At 37.6% G+C, this 17,434-nt stretch overlaps 1 protein-coding gene across 7 annotated transcripts in view; it reads left to right on the forward strand.

Moving 5' to 3' along the window:
* The window catches only part of ZNF385B (zinc finger protein 385B), a 149,461-nt gene extending 132,300 nt beyond the window's left edge, over positions 1-17,161 (forward strand). For all 7 annotated transcript variants that reach the window (XM_071434817.1, XM_071434816.1, XM_071434815.1 and 4 more), the window contains 4 exons: positions 11,363-11,599; positions 12,644-12,822; positions 13,906-14,007; positions 15,671-17,161. In XM_071434817.1, the coding sequence (XP_071290918.1) occupies positions 11,363-11,599; positions 12,644-12,822; positions 13,906-14,007; positions 15,671-15,889 (737 nt within the window). In that variant the 3' untranslated portion in view covers positions 15,890-17,161. The remainder of the gene's footprint in view (positions 1-11,362; positions 11,600-12,643; positions 12,823-13,905; positions 14,008-15,670) is intronic.
* Positions 17,162-17,434: the final 273 nt, after the last annotated feature.

Raw genomic sequence — 17,434 nt, forward strand, 5'->3', positions numbered from 1 at the left:
TGTTTTTACAATTGATAATATAAAATATTATTAATAAATCGTCATAAATTCATCACAGTTACACTGTTGCAAGTACCATATGTGTACTTACATCCATGACACATGCAATGCCTGTATTTCATTTAATAGTAAATAGCTTCTGGGCCTTTTCTGGCAGGTGGTTTCAGCAGCTCTTTCAGGAAGTTGCAGTTTGGGTTTGGTTTATGCTCTGAGGATGAAAGGTGAGCCAAAAGAAAAATTAGCAAGTCAAAGTCTGTGAACAGGAAATCATTATAATATGTTGGGATCTTTAAACACTTTCTTCCCTGCCAGCCTTACTGTTCATACTTTTCAAAAGTGGATATTCAAACCTCATCTTTCTATGTGTGTCTAAATCTGAATGGAAAACCAGTCACACTGTGTATTCTGCTGTTGATAAGCTCCTGGGAAGTCTTTGGTCTGTCTATAATGCTAGCACATTTCAAATTCTGCACCTCAACTGAAAACTGATTATAGGTGCCATTAACTGAGAAACAAGCTCTGCAGCTGACACATGTACATTGATGAGCTGTTGCAATTTTTGCTCAAACTGGAAAAGGCTAAAATTCTCTTCTCTCTTCAGTTATTGTAGCAATCAGAAATATATGCAACCAGGATTTTCCTTGGAAGGAATGATAAGGTTTTGCTTTTCCTGCAGTAAAATAAGCATAAGCTTTGGATCAAAAATATATTGTAAGATGAAATAAGACTCTTTTGGATGTTCTGCTCTGTGCCTGAGCACTCATGTCCTGTATCATTAAAACTAAATACCTCTAGTAATTTGACATGTTCTAAAAACATGAATTTCAAAGCATTTTTTACCAGCATTCTTAAAATGATACAAAGCTTTTCTTTCTTTGAGAAGTAGAGATAGGCATTTGGCCCAGCAAAATTGGCTCTACTGGTGTTGCTGGACAATGGGAACAGGGCCAGGGATGCTTCAGCTACTGGGATTGTTTTTTAGCTAGATGTATGTTGTCATTTAAAGAATAGAATCTTTCAGCACCTCTTTTATACTCTGAAATCAGGCATCTGTTTTTCTTGTTTGTTCTGTTAATGATCAAATATAGAATTTCCTATTGAATATCTTGAGAGGATGTTTTTAGTAGGATGATGGTCATAAGGGAATGATAGTAAGGTGAGTATGAAATAACAATATAACTTGCTAAAAAGACACCTGCTGGTTCTGTTGGGTTTTTTAACAACCCTGGGAGAAATAATTTCAATTGTATTTAATACTTTCCCAGTACTTATTGAAGCAACATATTCCTAAGGAAATAAGGCAGTTCTTCTGATACCAGATGTGTATTTTTCACTGGTACCAGAGAATAAATAACAGGATTCTGGTGATTATTCATACAATTGGTAGTTGAATAAAGTTTTCTCTGTGTTCAGTTGTGTGAAGTTAAAGGCTGTGTTGAAGCTGCAAAATTTAAGTTTTCTCCTTTTCTCTAAGCCCTTTAATGAATTTAGTGTCCAAATATAAAAGAATGGGTCAGGAAAAATGCTGCTTCAGTGGTGAAGGGGGAAATCTACTTCTTTCCTTGTTGTAGAAAAATTATTTATGCAAACATTAGGCTACTCATTATTTCCTTATTACTTGCTTTCAAGGAGAGTGAAAATATTTTAGTAGTGGTTAGACAAGTTATATCTGAAATGCAATTTATTTGTCAAATCTTGAGGGCATGACTGAATGCTCACAGTCCTCAGGCAAACCTGCTACAGAAGTGGGTGAGAATGCACAATTACAGATGTCATTTAACTGAAATGAAGACGAGTGTTTCATAACTGGCTTTAACTGCAGTTCTGCCTGGGCAAGTACCGAGTGAGCAGTTCAGACACAGGCCCACAAGAATGTACTTGCAGAGTGTTTCAGTTCTCCTTGATTCTTTTATTTAGATGCCCATAAATTTCACATTAAGTTCTAAAGCACTTCAGCATCTGAGCATAGAGTTTTAAGATTTTTGTTTTGCACAAGCAGCAAGTGAAATATGTTTCTAGTAATATATTTCAGATTCATAAAAGGTGGAGCCAATGTTATTTTTACAGCTGAGATGATGAACTGAGACTAAGTGGAAGTGAAGGATCTCTGAGTAAAATATTCTATGTTTTATATAATCTTTGAAATTTATTTTTCTAAGCATTCCTGCATTATTAAAAAGTTTAATAGACAGTGCAATACTATAAGTTTGCATTCCAGGATGTCAGAAATAGATGTAGCAGAATTTGGAGTGGGAGTGTAAAATATTTTCAAACTAATAGATGTCTGGTGCCAGAAAAAGATAAACTCGCAAAAACATTTGCTTTCACTCATATATTTTGTAATAGCAAATCTTATACTGTGTTTCAAGCTTTACTCATGCTGCATTAAAATTTTCCAACTCACAAATTTTCCTATTCCAGCCCAAACAGACTGGCATAGCTCAGAAAAGATGAAAGTAAATATGAAAAAAAAAAAAAAAAGATGAAAAGTAAATAAAAGCCTGGCTATAAAGCAACAAGACCCAGGAAGATTGAGCTTTTGGATGATCTCAGTTTATGTATACTCTTTAAATTAACATTCACACTTGCTATCTGTGTTTTAGATCCTCCTTGTTTTCAGTTGCCAGCACTGTAGTGCTATTGATATTTCTGAGTTTTATGAACAAACTTCTAGTGATAGTTTTCTCAACTTGTCACTGAGAAATACATAGATATTGGCATTGTACACTAGGAAATTGCTCTATATTGGTGCTTGTAGACAAGTTGATTTTCTCCAGAGGTAACAGGTCTAAAAACTAGAGGAGGAGGAAACTGGGAATTGGAATAATCTTTTTCCAAATTAAGAGAAGAGAATCTGATACAACGTGCATTCTGTAAAATATCATTAAGATCAGCAGGTGACATAGAGGCACAATGCAAATGGCCTGAAGTGAGTGTTCAAAGTTTGTTTTCTCCAGAAGTATTACATACAGACCTGCATTTTGACTAACAGTACAAAATCAACCCTTCTTATTCCTGTACCTTTTGCAGTGAGAAATTGCATTGTGTTGAAGCATGAAATAAGAGGCTTTTCAAATGTCCTTTGTTGATACATAGCAATTTTTCAGTTATTTTATTCTATGTTTTATATGTATGTGCCAATGTATCATTTTTTTCCTTTCCCTGCTGGTGAGTGCACACAGATTTTTCTTGATCTTGTCTTGTAAAACAGGCACTAGCCAGCCAACATAAACCAATTCCCTAAGAATCTCCAAATGTGTAAATAATTGATTAAAAATCATAGGCAATACAGAAGGATCACCTCTGACAACCCAGTAATTAAAGCAGCAGGAACTTACAGTTCAGGAAGGTGTACAGATAGGTACAGGAATAGATTTTGCAGGGCAAGATTTTACACTTCCAGAGCTACATGTACTTCTGAATATTTTCTAATTCTCATCAGTCCACTTTCATAAAAATTAAACCCAGCCAAAATCGCAAGAGCAAACCTTTTTTAACTTTACATCTTTATTCAGATCAGCACAAATATTTTCATACCCTGAAGAAAATGCAGGTTCCCTTGTAAGAAGCATCCTTTGGTATGCCAAATCAGAAATAAAGTATCTAAAAAATTGTCAGCATCACTGCTGTAACGTAGCCATGCAAGTGCTACTTCTGAAGTAAAAAAAGATATTTGGGTTCAGCCTGTTGGAGAGTAGTGATGCAGTTAATCAAATAATCATTCTAGCTACCAAGTTCGCCTAATATTGCACATCCATCCAGACATTTCCTGATGTAGCTTCAGTATCTTGAGAAAATATGTTGCAGCTTATTTGAGGGCACATTTGTGTTTGAGAGGAAAAGCTTTATATTTACAACTTCCATTTTTTTCTCATCTTTGTATAGAGACAAAATTTGTTCTCTTCAGCATGTGTCAGAGTGATTTATTTCATTATGTAAAATACAACACTTTTTCATACCTGCCTGAAGTACAAGAAAACACATTTTACAAAAATGAAAAGCAACCAAAGGGTTAATAGATACACTGTGCTGTCTGATTTGCATGTAGGTTTGCAGTGGAATTTTTCTAGAACAGAGCCCTACGGGTTTTTCAGCCTCATTTCTCAGCAGACTGCACAACTGGTGAGAAAGTAGGTATTTTGTCTGACAGCCATTAGAGTCTCATTATTCAGCAAATGCGCAGATGGAACAAAACTTATTTTGAAATACCTTATCCAAGTTTGCTAACTCCATCTTAATGAGTGTGAAGAAATAATCTAATGCTCTTTGTTGTTTGTTTTGTTGGGGGGTTTTGTGAGTGGTGCTGAGATGCAGGAACAGAGTACTTACAAATCTGTAAAGGTCGTGACCTCCAGTAACTTAATTGCTATCCTGCTATTGTGTTTACAGCATATATTACTCTAAGTGTTCATCTTTTTCACCATAAGAACAACAATTAATTGTGTTTTTGTGTGTGTACTTTATTCCTCTATAGCACTGTGAACCAGAAGAAAATGCTTTCTGTGAAGAGCAGTGTTTTGAAACCTGCTTTTCTTATTGGAGCTATTGTCTTTCCATTCAATAACTTTTCTGCTAATACACTGAAAGAGGCCCTTCTTTTCATACTGGTAATTCAGTCACTTATGATCTCCTCCCTTCAAATCTTATTTCAGGCCAAGGAGATGTACAGCAGCTCTTGTTTCTAATATAAATATTTGTGGGTGTTCTTGTTCTATCCCCAGGACTGTGTTCCAGGGTAGATCCTAATGTTTGGTTAGGCAGTCCTACAAGTACAGTGTGACTAAATCAGTTTTCCCCACCTTGATTTTATTTTGTTGTAGTTTCTTAACATCTCCCTTAATTACATTTAGCCGGGCTTGTTATCTCTTTGACTGTGATCTCTCAAATGGTTTTTGGTTTAAATGCTGCAAATTTTATTACAATATTTCTGAGGTATTGATTTTTCTCTCTCCAGATTTATGTCCTTCGCTTTCAAAGCTCTCCATACCTTTGTATGTCTTTTGCAATGCACTTTCAAATGTTGTCTTGCACCTACCACACAAAACCATTTGAAACCAGCTTCTGATACAGTTTCCTGCTTTGCCTGGACCTATTTGTGAAGAGTTCCCTGCGATCAGCTGCTAAACTTACTTCTTTCATTCTCCCCTTTAAAAATTTCTCTTTTGCTGTGATGGACTGAAAAACAGGAAAACGCTTGTGAGCAGTTTGACTGCCACAATGGTGCCTGTGTCAGTGACTGGTTGTCGTGTCTCTCTGTGGTTTCATACCTGTCTGCAGGGGTCATCTCTGCCCTTAAACTGAGCATTTTGTCTGGGGAACAACTTCTTCTCTGTGCAGTTAACTTAGAACAGAGAGGTCAACTGGTAACTGTTAAGTAACTTTTCAAGTAACTCGCCTATCTTTAGCATTGTCAATGGGCATATTTTGTAAAGTGTGGGAAAAAATGCAATTAAATTTGTCACTTTTTAGATTTATTTCACATGTGCCAAGCATTTAGCATGTCAAATTTAAACTAACAATTTTGTTTTTCAACAAATTTTTACATTTTGTTTATGGATGCTAATAGAGTTTCACTGATAAACTTTTCAGCAAACTTTCTTGGACTGTCTACTAGTGAAATCAATGCAACTGATTTTACCTTTACTATGCAGTTGTTATTTAAGAATATTTAATACTCTGACAATCTCATGGAGTTCCTTTTTCCGTTCTGTAATCACTTTATGCTACAAAAGTTGTTTAATGCAGCCCAATATTCACAGGTATATATGGAGCTGTTGAAATTACAGGGAGAACCTGATAATCTGTTTTGCTCAGTTCAGCTTTACCAGTATGGGAGATATGTTTGCTTTTCCTCAGACTCACTCTTAGACTCCAAAATCAACACTTCAAACTAATAGCAGCTCCCTGTAGCACAACTGATGTGGACTCAAGATCATCACAAGACAATCTTTATCCCAAAAATAAAATATTAACATTTACTTTCAGAAATCACTTTGGATTTTAGTTTCCATAGGAAGTGACCTAGTTAGAAATCAGTTGAAAATGTACAGGATCACCAAGCAGTCCCTTTTTTAAAAGGTTGTTCTTTCAGCAGTGATGTGGTATTGTTGTTATTATTATATTATTATCTTATCATTATAAGGCACCTTATAAGGCCTTATCTTATTATCATAAGGTTCCACCATAAACAAGGCTGATTGACCCAAAGGCTTTGCCCCTAACTGTGCATCAATTGTGCTCACTGGTTGTATGGCCCTGATAACCATGCAGTGACTGAGTTACACAGGAAAAAATATATGTGGCTGGTTTAGACTGGAAATTGCACTGGATACTGTGTGGCTCTTTCCTTCATGTTTTTCAAGAAGAAAAGACACATATGTTTTTACTATTTTTTTACCTTTACAATGGAGAATAACTAACATTTTACTGCCAAAAGTAATTTTTCCATTATGATCTCTTCTAACTTGGTAATGTGCAGTATTGTGCAAGCAGGTAAAAGAAATATAAAATGAGATTTCTATGCCTAGGATAGCAAATGAGTGAACCTCACAAAAGAGCTTGAGTGCAGGGTTGTAGAGCAGCAGTGGCCACTTTGCAGTGGCTGTGCTGCCCTTTTGCTGTCAGCACTTTGTGCACAGCTGCTGTTCAGTACCTGGAGCTGGGGGAAGCAGTGAGGGACGTGGCAAAGGGAAGGTGTGAAGCTGAAGCTGGGCAGTGGGTGGCTGTAAGCACAGTGTGATCTCTTCCCAGTGGAGAGCCAGCTGCATCACAGCCAGTGCTGGGCACTGTTCTTAGTTCCAGGATCCTTCCCTCTCTCTGTGCCCAGCCGTCAGCGCAGGCCGTGTGCAATAGTCCCAGTTTCTGGTGGAGAGGAGAAGCAGGCAAGTGCAAAGTTATACTTTTTTATTACATGCAGGCACACACAAAATATGTATTTTCAGTAATTGGAATATTGTTCTGTTTACTGTTACAGCAAGAGCAAATTTGTTTATTTATTACATACAGCAGAAAATTTTACAGTTTGAAAACGTGACAGTTTTGTAAGGGTTGTTGGGATCATAGCAGAATTTCATATCTGAGAGTTTTTAGCATATGTATTGGGAAGGGTTCTAGCAAGTGTATCACATACCATCAGTACCTTGGATATTTTAATTCTAACTGCTATTTGAACAATCTGTTGTGGAACAGAATTTGATTGTAGAGATGTTTTATGTATCATCAGTGATAAAAACTGGGAAGATAGGCATGTTGAGGGGTGTAAGTAGTATTGAATATTTTGATACTGTAAAACCTTATCATATTTCTAAATCTATACAGAAGTTTTAAATTCACATTTGTTTTAGTTTTATCAAGAGTGTAAATTCTGAATTAAGGATCTGAATATTAAATTACTTTTTTGTTGTTGTTGTTGAAAATGGCATTTATGATTTGTTTATGAAGCCCAAATGAAACTTTTTTCTAATGTGCACCAAAGCATCACTGACTAAAAAAACAAAGCCAATAATGGGTAGGACCTATTCTCTACATCACAGCAACTGCAGTGAGAGTGGCCTGACCTGCCAAGGTCAGTGAGTCACTTCAGCTGTAGAAGTGAAGCAGTAGAACCTGTAGGTTTGAACCTGTGAAGTGTTGCCCTACAGTGTCCTGACTTTGGTACTCAAAATGAGGCAATACTGATCAGATAAATGAGTCTTGAATTTTAACAGGGTGCTGACACAAGCATGAGTCAAACAAGCAGAAATATGTGAAAACAACTTCAAAGCAGAATTAAAACAATGTAATGGGTAAGAAAAGCATTAATATTACCGAGCCCAAAGCAATACTTAATTAGCTTGCTTTAGTTATTTTCCCTGGGCTCTATTTCAAAATAAATCCAGGCTTCAGTAAGAACCTGAATCATCAATTTACTTTTCTGGAATTTAAGAGAGGAATTTAAGACACATGAAATATGGCTTTTCTGCATGGAAAAGGAACATAGGTAAATAGTACTAATTAGATTTTTAAATTAACTTCTTGCACTTGAGTTTTGGTGTGTTTCAGCCTGATGCAGGTTGAGTCACAGGTACTGCCTTCAGGCACTGCCCTGGTCTCATGCTTCCAGCTGTGCTCTGCTAAGCTGTGCAGCAGAAACTGGTGGGCCCACGGTCCAGGCAGGATGGACTCACTCCTGCACACATTTGGGCTCTGCCTGGCTTTATTGGTCTTGAGCCAGGTGGAGTTTAGAGCAAATCTGAGCCTATCTCAATAATACCTTCAGAAATAGCAAAAGGACTCTAATCCTACAACTGCATCTCACAAGTCACATCTGTTTTATAAGGTGGTGATAGTTGGGAAGTATGGATACGCAGGCAGCATTAACAGTTCCATTTTTTGATTTCTGCATGCAGATATTGTTAGCTCTGTGCTATAAGTGCAAATAAAAGAGTAATCGTCTTTGTGCTTTGTATAGACATGCAATTTGCATTTCCTGTGCTTTGCACTGTTGAATAGTTGGCATTTCTGTCTCAAACATAAAACTGTAAGTAATGGTGTTTTGAATTATGTGGATTGAAACAGTAAGCTGTTATCAAAAGCCCATTTGGAGAAGTGCAATTTTCTGATTTTAGAAGCCAGGAAAATGCAGCTCTGGGCCCACTGCAGTGACAAATGCACACTTAGCTCCCTGTACTTTCTGTGGGAGTTCAACTGTATAATAACCTTTATAATGATGATCTTTGAAGATGTTCTACATTAAACATTTAGAATGGTGGAAGGAAACGTTAATTCATAGAGGGGAGTATGTCTCTCCTTATACACCCCCATCGATGAAGAGCTTATTTGTGTCAGGAAGCTTTCCAAATGGTGGAATTATTATGTGAACTGAGGTTCTTTCCAAAAGCTGCAATACTGGCAGAATTGAGCCCAGCTGCATGCTGGTAACTTCCCTCTGGTTTTGTAGAAGTTTTCTTGTTAGTGTGTATACTCTAGAATTGTTGGAATATGAATAGTGAAAACACTGTAAATCTGGGGAGTATTATAAAAATCAACATACTACATCAGCTGTTGGCTAGCTAAGTGAGGAGAAGTGAGAAATGAAATCTGTTATTTTTTCAATCATCTGTTAAATTCAGTGCTGGAAAACCATCACTCTGTGATGGTAATTGGTGGCCCATGTAAAATGGATCTTTCACATCTTGGGATCTTACTCTACAGACACTTGATGGCAAAACCAATAAAGTCTCGTCCCTCTTGTGGTCAGTGTTGAGATCAGTACAGGCAGGGGCTGTGGGCAGGAGGGTAAGCACTGTGCTTGTTGCACAGGGGTGATGATTTCTATCTCTAGGAGGTGTTTCAAAAGCACAAAATTTTTATCCTTACATTTAAAAAAATACGTGGGGAACAACATAAAAAAACCCCAAAGCCAAACTAGAAGTGTAGTTGGTGTATGTTAACCTACAGCCGGCAGTTATGTAGGTGTATTTTTCCTTTAAGGCCTGAAATGCAAAATACTTTGGAACCTTCCTTAATTCCATTTTGGTTCACATATATCCTGGTGGATATGCCTTTTGCAGTTTGGCATAATATTGCAAAGAACAAAAACAACAACAATTCTATTTTTCAGTAATGTAAATTTGCAAATGACAGCTGGTCATCGTGTTTCATTTGTAGATGTTAGCACCTCTGAGAATTTTCCATATTGAAAACTCTTTAATTTAGAATGTTAGAAAATGCTATTTATTGAAACTGTATTTTATGAAGACTCATAAGTCATATAAAGTATTCCAGATTTTTGCAGATGTGACTTATTACTATGGAGACTTTAAAGTTGTGTAGCCTATGAAGTACAATTTAACATTAGTTTCTTTTGTCATACTTTGTCAATCAAAATACCTTCAGAATCTGGTTTTAACATTAATTTGGTCATAATATTAGTCTTTATACTTGACTATTTTTGATGTTTACTATAGTTCATATTGTGTAATTTCAAAGTATTTTTATTGTTATTTTAAAAACTAATAGTTCTTTTATTAGAATTTTCTTTCTCCTAGTTTATAACAATCTAAAATTGATGTATTGCAATGCACTTCTGGGAAATATGCCAACAGCTGTGGGGGTTAGTTTCAGGATGGCTATTCATAGCTCATATACACTTTCAAGTGCTTGCTTGAGTGGGTACAATCCTGTTTTTCAGAGTTCTTGGTAGCAGTCTTGGCCGGATACACAAAGGCATGTTAAGACAGAGTCTGGTAGCTGTAAACATAAAGTTCAAGGGTCCATTTTAAAAAATAAATGTTCAAATAGAGTCTAGTTTTTCAAGTCGGTTCAATTCTATTTCAAATTAAGCCAAGGGTTTCAAATGGGGAGGCTGCTCTTATGTAGATGTTGTACTTGCTTAGATGATAAAATTTGATTCCAGTTGTTCAAAGTGACACATATTCAGTCATTTCTCATGTCTTTTTTGTTGGGGTTGTTCATACCAGCACCCCTGCACTGTCCCCCTCCCACCCAGTGTTTGTTTGGGACAGAGCTTGTTTTACTGCTGGCAGCTAATATGGCTTGTGGTCACAAGGCCTGCAGCTGAACAGCTTCAAATGCAATGAGCCCTTGAGGGGCAGCATGTAAGCAGGGAGCTTTTAAATACTGGCTCTGGCACAAAGTTTCTCTGTAGGCATAGCTGGGATATTTTATCTCTCATTTTTTATCGCCATCTGCAAAATGAAGTAATACCTGCCTACCTGCCTCATAGGAGCACAGATGATTGACTCATGCTTGTGAAGTGACAAAGGAATGCACTGAATGCACACGGAAGCCACCTGTGATCCACAAATATATGAGGATTCATTCATGGAAAAACCTAAAATTATTAGCAACCATGTTCATGTGTAGTGATAACTCCTGGAATTGAAACAAGGGATGGATGTCAAGATGGTGGTGGAGCCTTTCAGTGTCCTCCCAGTGACTCTGAGAAACTCGAGCCCTTCCATAGGCAAATGTAAACCTTTTGAGAAATATTTTTTAATCCCCAATGCAAAGCCTTGCTTGTTTCTGAGTGCTGTCCAGTCCTTAAGCCTGGCTTTCTTTGGTATTGCTTGGGCTCCTTTCAACTGGCTGTGCCTGCAGTGCAACTGCAGCTGGCATGAGTTTGGTGAACTCGTTGGTATTCACTGGTAACTTTAAAAACAGGAAAATCACCCCTTTTTGTCAAATTACACGCATTTCATGGCAGGACTTTTAACAAGATTTCAAGGATGCTGCTCTCTTTTATAAAATGAGATAAATTAGCCCCCTGTTGTGTTATGTTTACTAAACCCACAGGACTATTACTGTATGCTTTTTGTATGTGTGGCATAAAACTACAACAGATGGATTTCGTTTCTTTTAGAAGATAAAGGGAATGAAAAACCCAACAGTGTGAGTCAGCAGTCCAATACAGAAGTGGATCCTTTTCTTCCCAAACCTGGAGTGGCGCCTGCAGCACCTGCCTCATCTTCCAAGAGCACCAACGGAGCTGCTAACACAGTTACTGAGTCAGAAGAGGAAAAAGCCAAAAAACTACTTTACTGTTCATTATGCAAAGTGGCTGTGAATTCCCTTTCACAACTAGAAGCCCACAATACAGGTGAGTATCCATATGGTACAAGTCAGCTGTGTGTTAACATTTTTAAAATTCAATGTTTCAAGGTGGTAGCCACTCTTCACTGAAGCGTCTTTTAGTTAAAACTCACAATAGCAAGTTAAAACACTGGTCCTGTTAATGGCAGTTTCCTGTGTGGTTTTTGATATTCTATTGAAGCAATCTCTAATTTTTTTTAACTGTTCTTCATGTACTCTCTAAATTTTTAGTTGACAAAATCCCTACAGTTCATGTTAACTAATCAGATCCCTTCACACTGAGCATCACAGTAAAATCATAGTGGTTTCTACAACAGTTAAGGTTTACAAAATGCAGTGTTCTCTCTTCATATTTTATCTCATTATCATTAGTAACTGTTATTTTGCTGGTAAAGCTTACAATAATTTATTTGTTATTTGATTTTTTTTAAATAATTTTAGGGTGGGCTCATTAGGTTTCCTAGATGTCATAGAATCTTCTGATTATTGAAGATTAGTTACGTGCCTTTTTTTGGGCCACCAGCAGCAATCCCTAGTGTGCTCTGTCTGTGTATGGTGTGCTGGTGATATAAAGCTTGTTAACAAGCCATTGAAGCTGGTTTTACAGCTGTAATCCATTCTTGAAATGGGTAAAGCAGCTGTTTCTTCTGAATCAGAGGATATTTATTGAAGTATTACAGTTCGTAGGCAGGTTTTGAGGGATTGCTGTGGTTCCTGTCCCAGTGTTGGCTAATACCATTTTCTGCTATTCACTGGCTCTATGGAATTTGGCAAAAGAATAAGCAGCAAACACTTTGGCCATCCAGTCACACACTGCCCTAAACAGTGTGGTCCAGCATGCCTGCTGTTCCCTTATTTGCACAAAGCCTTCTGGCTTGCCTTTAGATCAAGGACACAGGAGCTACACTGACTGAAACAAGAGTGATCATTAGTCCCAGTCTGTGGTGTCTTTAACCATTCTGTCTTGAAGATAAATGTTACAAAGTCCCAAGGCTGAGGGAATGTTTTGTGCTGCTGATCATGAGCTCACCTGCATCTCCTTGCCCATTAGGCTCCAAGCACAAGACCATGGTTGAAGCTCGGAATGGTGCTGGTCCCATCAAGTCCTACCCTAGGCCTGGATCCCGAATGAAGGTGCAGAATGGCAGCAAAGGCTCAGGACTGCAGAACAAGACGTTCCATTGTGAAATCTGTGATGTCCATGTTAATTCAGAAATTCAGCTTAAACAGGTAACTTCCATGTATCTAGAGCTCTTTGTTGGTTGAAGTTACATTGCAATGTTGTAGGTGCAGTGTAGGGCTGTGTGAAGATGTGTTGGTGAATATTGAATGAACTTAGTATTTCTTATCTGTCATCCCACAACTATTTCTGAATATTTCATCATAGGTCAAGTTCACCTTATTGTTTTAGCTGGGAAAAATGGGCTTGGTAGATGTAAAAGCAGAGGTGTCAGTATCAATGAATGGTATAGCGGATCTATTTAAAAGTTTTCTATGGTTTAAGATAGGGATTTGAATCTTGTTTTCCTAACTATAATAAATTCTGTGTTGAGGTTCCCTGAATGCATCTTTTGGTGTTGTTTTCAGTCTGCTGTAATAATGTTTAATGCTATGTGAGAAGGAAAACATGACTCAAATCTATTGGTTTGGGAGAATCACCAGTAGGGTAAAATGTAGATATGTCTGAATTATGTAGAACAACATTATCATTAACAGTGTGGCTGTTGTGTGCTCATGGAGCTGTTCTCTGAGCCAATTAGCCCTGGGTTCAGAGCTGTGCCCATACAAATGCAGTGATTCTGGTACCCAAATGGGAATCTCTGACTGGATGGTGCTGTGCTCCGTGAATGTGCCCTCTCATTCCTGTTCTTCAGTTAGCTCTAAGATAATTTTAAATGCATGTGTAAGCATATCCCTAGGTACTGGTTCTTCCTTCAGCTAATATTGAATTGTTTACACAACTGAACAGTACCAGCAAGATGGAAATTTACCTCTTACTTCTGAATATCCCTATGGCCTAGCGACTACAGCTCTGCCTGGTTTAAGGCTCCTCAAGTGGAAAAAGGAAATACCAACCAAAATATCAATAATTTGCAGACCCTGTCTTGAATCACAGAATATGCTGTATTTGATTAGTTTATGATTCTCTATTTGATATGCTCCAAATTTACCAAAACTCATCCTTGCTCTCTATAAAGAACCTACTTTATCTTACAAGCAGGGTCTTAGGCATATCTTGCTGATAAATCAATTTCAAACTCAAAACGGAGAAATGTTTAAAGAGCTAATTAAATGTGAGGATATTTATTTCAGCACATTTCCAGCCGAAGGCATAAGGACAGAGTTGCAGGAAAGCCTATGAAACCTAAATATAGTCCTTACAACAAACTGCAGCGCAACCCAAGTATTTTAGCAGTAAGTATTTTTTTTTTTCTCATCACTGTCTGTGTGAATTTGTGACCTTGGGGACTCCCACTGCACAGAGACAGGAACATGACAGACCTGACGCTTCTGCAGCCTCTCTTCCCCTGCAGGCTGAGTCTGCACAGGAATCAGATGTGAAGATAGTTATGTGTTCTGTCTGCCCAGTCCAAGGCATGCAGACAGCACTGCAAGTGTTATTTACTGCTAGAAAGAAGGGAATAGTCAGTGGAATGGGGAATGGACCCATTGTCCATTCCCCATGGAAAGGTATCGGCTCTGCTGGGCAAGGGCTCTTTTCTTTGAAGGCATCAATGGGTATACTCTGTCTTTTTGCACACCTGAGATAACTCTAAGTTATGATGGATGCAGTCAGGCAAAAGGACGTAAAATTAAGATATAAAGATATTTTTAAGATATAAAAATACTAGTGCTCATTCTCTGCATACAGCAAAGCAGGATGCTGTGTGGATGTATGAGTTGATGCAAAAGAGCCATCAGGTGTTTAGGAGAATTGACTGCCTGTATGTTCAGGCCATGTCTGTCACTGGATATCAAACACCTCTCCTGTCTCTGTGCCACTGGTCAATCCCTGTCACATGCACCTGCATTTCCAGGAATCCCCCAAGCTGGTCCTGCTGATCAGCTGCAGCCAGAGTTCAGGCTGGCTTTAGCACAGCACAGTTTGTATGTTTGTTTGCTCATGACACAGTCAGCGTTCATTAGAGAAAACTGCTTGCCACCTATGGCACAAAAAAACAGTTTACAGGTTGAAAAGAAACAGATGCTAATGTGTGTAGGTAAGAGAAAGCATGTGGAAAGCCTGTAAAATATTGATATGTCTTTGTAATTGCTTAGAGGTAAATGAAAATGCTGTAGGCTTCCTCTAAGTCTCCCCACTTGATAGGTACTGGCCATGCTAATATTCTTCACTTGTATAATACATCATTTTATCATCTATTGCATAAGGAGAAACCACCAATTATAGAGGAAGGACACAAGTATTTTTGCCTCCACAATTGAATGATTGTAGTGCAAACCATTTTTAGTGAGAGATCTAGATATAAGTGTATATATTTCTGATTAGCTGTTTCACCAGAAGCACCAGCAATGCTTGTAGAGTCTATGTAGAGTCATATATATACATATATTTCAGAAAAAAATTATTTTTGGCATCAATCTTAAATAATATTTCTACTTTGAAAAGAGCTGGTCTGCATTGGAAGGTGCACAGCTGACTGGTCTGATACCACCTTCCCATCTTGTCCTTACTACATACTTTTCTACAATTCATTTTTGGAAGTGAAAAATTTGACTTTTTATATTGAAGTCTTAATCATAAGGGTGTTTTTAATATTTCATGCACAGAGTTATAATTTATATAAAGTTACTCACTTGCAAATTATTCTTCCTTCTAAACATCAGTGAGATGGTCTCTAGACTCAAGAGATTTATTTATATTTAAATATAGGATTTGGTTGCTTTAATTGCCCTAGGACAAAGAGGACAGTGCAAGTAACATTTCTAAGCTGCTGGCAGGAGATTTCTTTGGGTAGCCACAGTGTTCCCTGTGCTAGGGTTCACTTTTTCCCTTGTGCAAAAGTAGGCGTTGGGAGAACTGTATTTACACTGCTTTTGTGTGTGTGTTTTATTCCAGGCAAAACTTGCATTCCAGAAGGACATGATTAAGCCTCTGGCACCTGCTTTCCTCTCCTCTCCTCTTGCTGCAGCTGCAGCTGTATCATCAGCTCTGTCCCTCCCTCCCCGGCCCTCGGCATCCCTGTTCCAGGCACCAGCAATACCGCCAGCCCTCCTGCGGCCGGCCCACGGGCCCATCCGGGCAACGCCTGCCTCCATTCTCTTTGCACCGTACTAATTCACTGATGTGAGACAGAGATAACTATGGCCAGTACAAAGGGCAAAGGAAAGCAGGAAAGGGGTTGAGGTTTTCAAATGTTTCTCTTTTGCAATGCCATCCAGCATGACACCTCATCCAACTGCATCATAAAATCCATCGTTGGCAGCACTGCGTTTTGGAGTCTAGACAACTCTGTCTTCTCTCTGTCTCTATTTTTTTAATCAAAATAGCATAATTTGCTTAAAAATTAAATTGCTCATAAAATTTGTACTATTAAAGTTTCACGCATCTATTCATTTTTTCTTTTCCTTTTTTTTTTTTTGTTTGTTTTGTTTTTGTTTTTTGTTTTTCAATTTGTACGATGTACCTTGGAATCAAGGAACATAAAATATTTTCCTGACAGACTTGAAAACTAGGGTCTTCCTCACTCACACCTATCTAAATACTTCTCTGAAAAGCAATGGGGTATAATCTAATGTGGAAAAAAGGAAAAGGCAGATGAACCAAATGCTTGATTGCAGATAACATCTCAAGAAAGAATTGCATCCATTATTTTCATGTGCTCTTGTTGACAGGGATTGTGTGCTGTCCTAGACCCCAGTACTGGTGTATCTTGTGTAGTACTACAGATGTACTATGTCTGATTTTAATATTTTTAGTTTCTGTGCAAATGTTTGAAAGCAATGCAATGCTGAAGCTTTTAATTATTTCTTTTGTGTCATACTTTATTTAGAGAAATCAAGAATAGAAAGCCATATAACATAGAGTTAAGATTACTGCTTGTTTGCTACTTTCATTTAACTTATTTTTGTTGTTCCTTCACTGGTGCTGCTAAGCAATGTTTAAAGAGAAAAAAAGCTTTTCAATTGCACATTGCCACAGCTCACGTGTTGTTCAAGAAGACAATGGATCCATGTGTTTGTACGTAAATATCTGGTTTTCTTAATTTCTAACTAGTTTCCTTTGTAATGATGCTGCATAACATTGTGGCTCCCTAATGCAATAATGTACAGAACATGAAATATTTATAATTGACCATATTCTCTGTTTACTGAATATATTGCAGTAATGTCCCACCTATCTTCTTACCTCCCCAACCCTTTTATAAAGGTGAATCAATATGCAGTGCTCAGACTGGAGTTGTTATATGATAATGGGGACTACAGGTGGAAGAAAGGGAAAAAAAAAAAGAGAATTAAGTTTTAGAGCATCTTTATCAGCAATCCACAATAGTAAGATGTCTGTGTATTTTTTTAAATGTACCTTTTCAATAAAATAATAAGAAAATTATACGTGCTTATTGTGTTTTAATTGGAACAGGAGAATAACGCCTGAAACAAATTTAGCTAAAGGAGTCTTCCAGGAGCAGATAAAGCATCAGAGTTGCAATAAAGTATAATTACAGAACCTGTGTTTGTTTCCCTTGCGTTTTAATGTCTTTTCCTCACTGCAGCCTGTAACAGCCTTTCCTGGAGTTTTTTTGCAGCAAGACTGTAAACATTCACTACATCAGAGTTTCGGAGGAAGATGCAGCGGAAACAGGTGTGCGATTATGTGAGTGTT

Source organism: Agelaius tricolor, unplaced genomic scaffold, assembly GCF_023055355.1.
Source record: "Agelaius tricolor isolate 1412-34295 unplaced genomic scaffold, bAgeTri1.0.p SCAF_10, whole genome shotgun sequence".
NCBI classification, from domain to species: domain Eukaryota; kingdom Metazoa; phylum Chordata; class Aves; order Passeriformes; family Icteridae; genus Agelaius; species Agelaius tricolor.